Below are 8,192 nucleotides of genomic sequence, written 5' to 3'. Positions count from 1 at the left end.
CGTCTGGCAGGTTCGCCCGGGCCATGAGCATCCACACGCTGGTGCTGACGTCCATCAAGGGCACGCCGCTGTACATGGCGCCTGAGCTGGTGCAGGAGCAGCCCTACGACCACGCGGCCGACCTGTGGTCCATGGGCTGCATCCTGTACGAGCTGCTGGCCGGCGCGCCCCCCTTCTACACCACCAGCATCTTCCAGCTCGTTAGCCTCATCGTCAGCGACCCCGTCAGGTGGCCCAAGAGCATGAGCCCCCCCTGCAAGGTGACGGCTGCAGGTGCCGGCGCGGGATGGAGGGGGCTTGCGGGGCGGGTGCCCGCGGGGCTCGCAAGGGCACGGCAGCTGTCCTGGCTCTTAACCCTCCTCCCCCGGCTCTAGCCACTCTTCCACGCTTCCCGCAGCCGGGCATCCAGGGTGCTCTAATCGCTGCTGCCCGCTCCTCGTCTCCCGGGGCTGGCAGTGGGGGGTGGGGGGCAGCTTTGCGGGGAGGGTGACGGTGTGTGCCTGGTGCTGCGCAGAGCTTCCTGCAGGGCCTGCTGATGAAGGACCCCCGCCAGCGCCTGTCGTGGCCGGAGCTGCTGGGCCACCCCTTCCTCGCTGGACACGTCACCAGTGAGTACCAGCCCCTGCTGCCCCCGGCCACGCTGCCTTGGCTACCTCCCACCTCTGCCCTGGGACTGTGGCCCCCAGCCCCTCCAGGGGCTGCCAATCTTCCAGGCCCTGCCGCCACCTCCTCTCACGGCCCGAGGAGACTGGGGCTGACTGGCCTTAACACCCCCCCATCCCCTTCCCAGTCATCGAGGACACAGAGGAGCAGGGGATCCCCAACCCCTTCACCAGCAAGCTGCCTCCGGAGCTGCAGGCACTGAAGGAGAGGCAAGCCCACTCCCTGGCCCCTCGGCGAGGCCAGTCCAAGATCCTGCGGAAGGCGAGGCAGAGGATGGCCGAGGAGACCAGGAGAAAGGTGCGGCCATTGGTTGGGTTGGGACGGGTTGGGGGCGGCAGCGGGAAGGTGCTGGGACCGGTGGGCCTTAAGGGGTGGTTGGAGCATGGCATGGTCTGGGCCAGCTCTCACGGCTCCCAGGTTTGCCAGCGGTTCCTAGGGCTTGGGCGGGCAGAGAGCAGCTGTCCTGGGTAGCATCTTGCCCCAGCAGGTGAGGGTCGGGAGGGATGGGTCGGCTGGGCCCTGGGTCGTTTGACTGCAGATCGGCTGAAATTACCCATGGGAGGCAGTTGTGCCACCATGCCCCTGGCTCTCAGCAGTAGGACACTGTTGTACTGATGTGAGACCCGTGTGTGTCTGTGATTCCCCTTATGCCACCGTGAGAGCCCTGTGTGCCCGTGCTCTTGCTAGGGCTGGGTGAGGTCCCTGTACAGCTGGATGGGATGGGGCAGGGAGCGTTGGGTTTGGCTGGTCCAGTGCAGCTGTGACCCTCCTGGCCGGCTTCCCAGCAGCAGGCGAAGACAGAGTCAACAGGCAGACAGGACCCCAGCGGCAAAGGGGGGCCAGGCCCCAGGCCTAGAGCAGCCGCCGTGGACGGGCCCCGCACCACCCAGGGACCGGAGCCGAACAGGACGGAGCGGGAGGTGGATGAGCCCCCCCCAACGCCAGGGTGAGGGCTGATTCGTAGGTTGTAAGGCCGGAAGGGACCTTGGAAGATCAAGCGGGAAAGATAACTGGGGGTCAGGTAACTCCAGTAAGGTGACCGTCCAGTCTTGCCTTGAAGATAGGAGAGAGTGTGGGGGGGCATGTGTGGGGAGACATGCGTGCAGCCCCTAACAGCACCGTTGCCCTGGGCAGGGAGCACTGCATCACCCAGGACTGCGAGCGGGAGTTCTCAGAGCCGGGGGCCCCCCCACCACTGGGGACAGGCAAAGCGGGGCCCCGTGGCCGCCGCAGCATCGAAGCTGTAGCCCTGGAGAATGAGGTGAGCCACCTGCCGGACCCCCACCCAGGCTGTGGGGACAGGGAGCCCACTGGGGGGCACAAACTGGGGGCAGTGCTAACCAGTCCCCCATGCCCCGCTCACATCTGACCCAGGAGCTGGACAGCGACGAGGAGTGGCAGCACCTGGTGGAGGCCACAGAGCCATCCCGACTGCAGCTGAGTGCGCCCCTGAGCCTGCTGGGAGACCCTGGGTTCCCGCCACGCCTGCGTGCCCGCCTGGACCATGCCAGCCAGCAGGTAAGCGTGGGGTGCAGGGCTTCAATGTTTCTGTCCGGTGGAGGGGGCCCTTTGAGGCGACGGAGAGCAACTTCTCTTCTGCAGAGAGCAGGACGGAGGTTGCTCTCCTCTGTAAAACCAGGGATGGAAGTTGCAGCCAGGCAGGTTGTGGCTGGATCTCAGGAAACGCTTCTCCACTGCCCAAGTAGGGTGGCCACAGGGAGATGCCAGAGCTGGGGGGCGCTGCAGCATGGGAGGGTCCCAGGCGAGGCTGGACGGGCACTGGGCAGGAGGGTCGAGGCACAGCTATACCTGTGCTCTGCTGGGGGGTGTCCCAGGCTGGGGCTGTGCTGGCTGCCCCCCACCCCCACCGGTTCGGGGTTGAAGCCCTCCCAGAGGTGCTGGGTGCTGGCTGCAGCCAAGGCTGGGGCTGTGCCAACACTTCTGCTGGGATGCAGCCCTGTAGGGTCTTGGCTACAGGCTCTTGCCCCTTACTCATGCTGCCTTTGGGCGGTGGGGGGCAGGCATGGATTTGCCCCCCTGCTCAGCCTGGCCTGGCCCCGGGGGGGGGGTTCTTCTCCCTCTGCAATGGGGGCACGGCCTGGACCTGGACTCTGTCCAGTGCCCACCAACTCCCCTGGAAGCAGCAGGACGTTGGCAGTGACAGCACTCTTGTATCCCAGGAGCAGGGGTGGGGGTGGGGGTGATGCCCAGGCCTGTATCAGGGGTGCTGGTGTTGTGTGGCTCTGTGGTTGCACATGGGGGTTGTCTAGGTGGTTTTGGATGGGGCTGATTCTGCCTCGGGCTGGATGTGACCATGCAACTTTCTGCTGGCCCCATTGCTCTAGAATGCCCTGCAATGCTGGCACCTGGTGACTCCAGTCTCAGCGCCCTCGATCTGCCTCGTCTCTCCCCTCCCAGGTGCTGGAGGGGATGCTGGAGGGGGCGTCCAAGCTGCGCCCCACACTACGTGTCATAGGGAACCTGCTGTCCACCCGCTGCGACGCTGCCCGGCTTTACCACCTCTGCCGGGAGCTGGAGCTGCCGCGTGTCCTGCTGGGCCTGGCAGGGCAGGTCCTGGACAGCGCTGGCACCATGCAGGTGAGTAGGCACAGCCATGGGCCAGGGGCTGGCGTGGCATGGCATGGTCACTGTCTCTGGGGGAGGGTCGTGCCTTTGCCAGAACATGGTGCCTGGTCAGGAGGGTCCCTGTTCTCACTGGCCCCTCGGCCTGGCCCACCAGGCACCGGGCGGCTCATGGGGCACCTTCTGCTCCCATAGCAGCCCTGGAGCATCATGGTGCTGACGGACCTTGTTGCTGTGACGACGGGTTATTTTACCAGCGATTTCAACCAGGAGAGGAGCATAGCAAGGGGAAGGTGCAGGGGGTGCGGCAGGCAGGGGAGAGACTCAGAGGGACACGGACATCACTGCTGGGACCCTGGCTCCTGGTTCTGGGTGGCCTGGGGGCTGGGCAGGGGGCAGGACCCCGGGGATGTGGTTTGGGGGCCCTGGCCCTCCCTCCGGGCTGCCCAGGCTTGCTTCTGCTCCCCTGCCAGTCCCACGGGGCTCTGCCTGGCCCCCCACTGACCCCTTTTCTCCCCCCAGCCTGGAGATCTTTGCTGAGGCCGCCCGCCTCTTCCTGGCCCTGCTGCCCCGGCTGCTTGCTCAGCCCATGGATGGCGAGAGGCGGCTAGAGCAGCAAAGTGTCGTGGTGAGGATGCGCCCCCCGCCCCCACTGGCTCTCAGTCCCTCCACACCTTGCTTAGCTCCGTCTGGTGCCTTGGGGAGTCAGGGACCCCTGGGATTGTCCCACTGGTCTCCCCTTCACCCACCCCCCAGCACTAGGGCTACCCTGGGGGGCCTGCTCCTGCAGGCTGCTGTATGGCCTAGGCTGCGCAGCACCAGGTAGGTGGCCCACCAGGTCCCTCCCCACTTAGTGACAACTCCCCGCTCCTTCCAGGGCTTCACTTTGCTGTGTGAGAGCATGGACGGTAGCTGCTCCTCTGTCGCCGGCCCCTTCTACGCGGGGCTGTGTGCTGAGCACCACCTCCTCCTGGACACGCTTCTCCAAGGGGCCTCTGGTGAGTGGCCCGTCCCAGCAGGTATGTGCTGTGTTGCCCTTCTTCCCCACTCCAGGCTGGCCCAGCCCCGTCTTCCTTCCCTCAGCCTGGCTCCCATCCCCCCGCTTAGCGGGGCCTGAGGGCTGGGCTCCCCGCTTCCTTCTTGCTGGGAGGTCGTTGGGGAAGCTCCTGAGATTGGCATTCGCTGCCTCCGCTGCTGTGGCACCAGCTTCCCAGGGACCACTGCTCTGGTGCCTCCTCAAAATCAGTGCCCTGGGCTGAGCCCTGCCCACCTTCCCCTACCTACAGTCCTGAGCCCTGGGCAAAGTCAGAAATGGGCAGTGGCTGGGATGGATTCCTCCCATGCCTGCCATCTTGGTGCCCCTAACCCATAGCCCCTGCCTCCCCCGCTAGCCCTGCCAGGGCCCTGCACTCCCAACCTACAGCCCCCTCCTCCCCCCAAGCCCTGCTGGTGCCCCTCACTCCTGACCCACAGCCCCCTGGGCTTTCCAGCCTCTGGCTCCTCTCCACAGCCTTGCCAGTGCTCCTTGCTCCCCACTGGCAGCATTATCTGCCCCTGTCTTGTTTCTCCTCATGTCTGAGTCTCCCTTGATTCCCTCCCATCCCAGGCTCAGTGAAGGAGGCCAAGACCACACAGGAGCAGAGCGAGCGCTTGGCTGACATCTTCATGGCAGCGCTGGCTTCGGCCTGCAGCATCCCTCTGGGGCGCGGCGGGTGCCGGGAGGCCAAGAAGCAGGTCAGGCCAGGCCTCTTCCCGCAGCTGTTCTGGGCAGAGGTCCCTGGGGGGTGCGGCAGGGACGTCCCTTTCCAACAGAGCAGCTGAGAGTGGAGATCACATCAGGCTGATCTATGGCCAGGGTCCCTCAAGACTTGACAGACGCTCATAGCCACCTCTGGGGTGGGAAGTGGCTGGGGTATAATAGGGCGCAGCTTGGAGGGGATGGGCAGAAATCTGACCCCAGGGGGAACTCGGGGAGAGAGAGAGCGTGACCATCTCAGCCAGGGCATTGTGGAGGCAGAGAATCAGTTCCAGGGACCAAAAAGGCAGTGGGGCCAGGGACAGCACCCCTTGCTGGGCCCTGCCAGCACCAGCGCGGCGACAGGGGCGAATCGAGGAGTCTGAAAAAGGGGGTGCAGGTAGTGCAGCCTGTCACTGCAGGTAGCGCAACACATATTTTTCAGTTAAAGAGAAACTAGAAACTTTACTAATAGGCCCCAGGGGCTGGCCCTGTATTATTCTGTTTTAAGATCAAACCAAAACCACACAGAACTTCTGGGACATGCGTTCAGGTGAGATCTCAAATTTAAAAAACCCAGGAAACCTAGGCAAGAAAATAGCTAAAATAGCAGAAGGCAGCATGTCACTGCCCTGTCACCATCACCATTCAGATTCACAAAAGAAAATCTCACCATGAGCACCTTGGCAGCGCTTCCAGGACTTCACCATCAGTCATTTCTACACCTGAGCTCATGCTGTTCCACAAGAGCTGAGGGGTTTTGGCTTTCGCTAGACCCAGTCTGCAGGGCTGGGAGTAGGAGGAAGATGTGAGCAGAAGTGGGGATCAAGCTGTAGATTGCAGGGGAGAGGCTGGTTTGAGCAGGGGAACATGGAGATCTTTCGCACCTGGGAGTGGAGAGAGATGAGCAGGAATCGAGGAGATGACACTGAGCCCTGAGGTCGATTGAATCTCTCAGCCTCGCCTTCTCCCTCTCAACAGTTGGGTTTAAACTTTGGGTGGAACAGGAATCAAAGAGGGGTGCAGGTGCCCTCCACCCCTGCCTGGGGGTCTCCAGAGGGCATGGGGTCACCAGGCTCTTGGCTTACCCCCTGCAGGTTGCCCAGCACGTGGCCCAGATGCTGGCCGAGACTCCCCAGGTCCTGGGGCAGCTCCTGGAGAAGCTGGTGCGCCCAACCTGCTCCCTGAATGGGCTCAAGGTGACGGCCAACCCGGGTCCCTCCGTCTGTCCTCTCCTCGGGCATCGGTGCCCCGTGAAGTGGGGCGTGGGGCATCCATCTGTGATGCCCCAGCCGATAGAGCCCAGCCCTGGTGCTCGGGGCTGTTGTACCCACATGCTGGGAGCAGTCCCTGCCGGGCTGTGCCAGCACCATCCTCTCCCAAGGAGGTCCCCCTGGCTCTGCCCCCCTGTCTCCTCCAGGGCACCCCTTTCCATGCCAGGCTGCTAGCTGGTAGCACCCCTTCCCTACTCTACCCTTCCCCCAGCTGGTCTTGGGGAAAGCCAGTTCCCATTGACAAGTCCCTGCTGCCTACCCTGTGCCAGCCAGGAGGGACTGGGGCATCCTGCAACTCCCATGTGAGCAGGCTGCAGAGCAGTGCGTTTTCAGGGGTCCCTTAGCCCGCTGCTGGGGCCTGCCAAGGAGCTGGGGATGGGTCCGGACAGTGGTCCTGGGGGCCCCACATAAGAATATCTGAGCTGCCCTGTGCTGCTTCAGGCCCCAGGTCCGTCTTGCCCTGTCTCCTGTATCCCAGGAGCAGAGAGCGGAGCTAGAAGGTGAGTGCCTGGGTCTGAGCAGGGTTTTCCTGTTCTTCTCTCCCTGGTCTAGGGTCACAAGTTCCCCCTTGAACACCCCATGGGGGGGACAGGACGGCCTGGGTTTGGTTGGTGGCTGCTGGCTTGCTTGTCCCGTGCCCTGACCCCTGCTCTGTCTGGGCAGAGGCAGGCAGGAATAAGTCCCCAGGGACTTTCTCTTCCCCGTTCAGTGTGTTGCATACTTTGCTCCTGTCCCCTCCAGCATCTCTCCTAGGTCTGGCCTCAGGATTTTCTCCTAGGGAAGCCCCTCCGCAGCCCCCAGCCTCCTTGCTGCCCTGCTCTGCAGCTTCTCTAGCTCCTCTCCTTCTGGGGCTGCGGGGACGAGAGCTAGGCACTGGATTCAAGATATGGACACCGCGGGGGCTTGTAAAGGGCAGCACAATCCTCTCTGTCTTGAGTTCGCTCCTTCCTAACATGTTCTTTGTCTTTTTGACCCCCCACCCCTGCTGTGGGGCTGGGGTCAAGGCCAGTGTCCTCCCCCCCAGATCCTATATGCTGCCTGCCACGTCAGCCAGAGCCTGTGCCGCCTCTTGGAGATGGGGCCACAAGTGCCAGGGGCCTTGGCACAACTGCTGAAGGGAGAGGTAGGTCCCGGCACCCCCTGGGGCAGGTGGGCACTGCAGGGGAAGGGGAACGGGGGACCCACGGCTGGACTGGGGGGTGATGGAGACACTGTGCGGAGCTCAGGGAAGGAGCAGAGAGATGGCCTGGGCTCATGCTGGCCAGGGTTGGGAGGGTGCCAAGGGGACAGGTTGCCCAGGGCCTGTCCCCTTTCACTGCCCCACACCACGCACTGTTCCCCTGGTAGATCCCGATGCCGGAGCCAGTGCGGGGACAGGCTCAGGAGGCCACCCTGCACCTCCTGTCTCTGCTCACCCTGCAGCTCCAGGCACCCCCACCCGGGTAAGTGCTCCCTTACCTCTACCCTGCACCCTGGTATGTACCCCCTGCCCCAGGGGGCTCGGGTCAGCCTGCCTGTGCTGTGCTGTTGAGAGCAACATGCCCCTGAGGGGTCAGGGGGACGTTACTGTGTGCTGCGGTTGCTCTCCAGAGGTGGCCGCATTCTGGGGTTGGGGAGGGCAATGGCTGGGACTTTTCAGCCTCTCCTCACCCCTCCTTCCAGGCTAGACGTGGTGGCACTTGAGGCTGGCGAGCTCTTCACCTGTTCGGCTGTTGTCTCCCTTGTGGTGAGTGCGTCGTCCCCTCCTGCCCCCATCCCCGCATCTGTTGCCCCCTCCTGCCCTGACTCCAGTGCTGGGGGGGGGTCTGGCTTGGCTTGATACAGCCCAGTCCGGGGGTGGGGGCCGGTCTGATTTCCTGCTCTGTTGGGGGAGGTGCTTGACATTGTTGGGGGGCGGCCATGTGGGGCTGCAGGGCAGCCGCGGCGGGCGCCTCGGG

The 8,192-nt window shown here is 64.0% G+C and overlaps 2 protein-coding genes across 2 annotated transcripts in view; one reads left to right on the top strand and one right to left on the bottom strand.

Moving 5' to 3' along the window:
- RNF25 (ring finger protein 25) overlaps positions 1-25 on the bottom strand; it is a 5,990-nt gene extending 5,965 nt beyond the window's left edge. The window contains exon 1 of the mRNA XM_006038798.3: positions 17-25. Coding sequence (XP_006038860.2) covers positions 17-25 — 9 coding nt within the window. The remainder of the gene's footprint in view (positions 1-16) is intronic.
- Positions 7-8,192, top strand: part of STK36 (serine/threonine kinase 36) — a 14,382-nt gene continuing 6,196 nt past the window's right edge. The window contains exons 1-16 of the mRNA XM_025195320.1: positions 7-260; positions 515-608; positions 791-960; positions 1,449-1,609; positions 1,798-1,924; positions 2,038-2,181; positions 3,082-3,261; positions 3,442-3,548; positions 3,769-3,874; positions 4,124-4,265; positions 4,853-4,980; positions 6,079-6,180; positions 7,280-7,378; positions 7,603-7,697; positions 7,918-7,981; positions 8,169-8,192. The exon at positions 8,169-8,192 is cut by the window's right edge and continues 120 nt beyond it. Coding sequence (XP_025051105.1) covers positions 24-260; positions 515-608; positions 791-960; positions 1,449-1,609; positions 1,798-1,924; positions 2,038-2,181; positions 3,082-3,261; positions 3,442-3,548; positions 3,769-3,874; positions 4,124-4,265; positions 4,853-4,980; positions 6,079-6,180; positions 7,280-7,378; positions 7,603-7,697; positions 7,918-7,981; positions 8,169-8,192 — 1,980 coding nt within the window. The 5' untranslated portion in view covers positions 7-23. The remainder of the gene's footprint in view (positions 261-514; positions 609-790; positions 961-1,448; positions 1,610-1,797; positions 1,925-2,037; positions 2,182-3,081; positions 3,262-3,441; positions 3,549-3,768; positions 3,875-4,123; positions 4,266-4,852; positions 4,981-6,078; positions 6,181-7,279; positions 7,379-7,602; positions 7,698-7,917; positions 7,982-8,168) is intronic.

This window comes from Alligator sinensis, unplaced genomic scaffold (assembly GCF_000455745.1).
Source record: "Alligator sinensis unplaced genomic scaffold, ASM45574v1 scaffold1765_1, whole genome shotgun sequence".
NCBI classification, from domain to species: Eukaryota; Metazoa; Chordata; order Crocodylia; family Alligatoridae; genus Alligator; species Alligator sinensis.
Note: the sequence above shows the minus strand (reverse complement) of the source record. Positions and strands in the feature narration are given on the sequence as shown.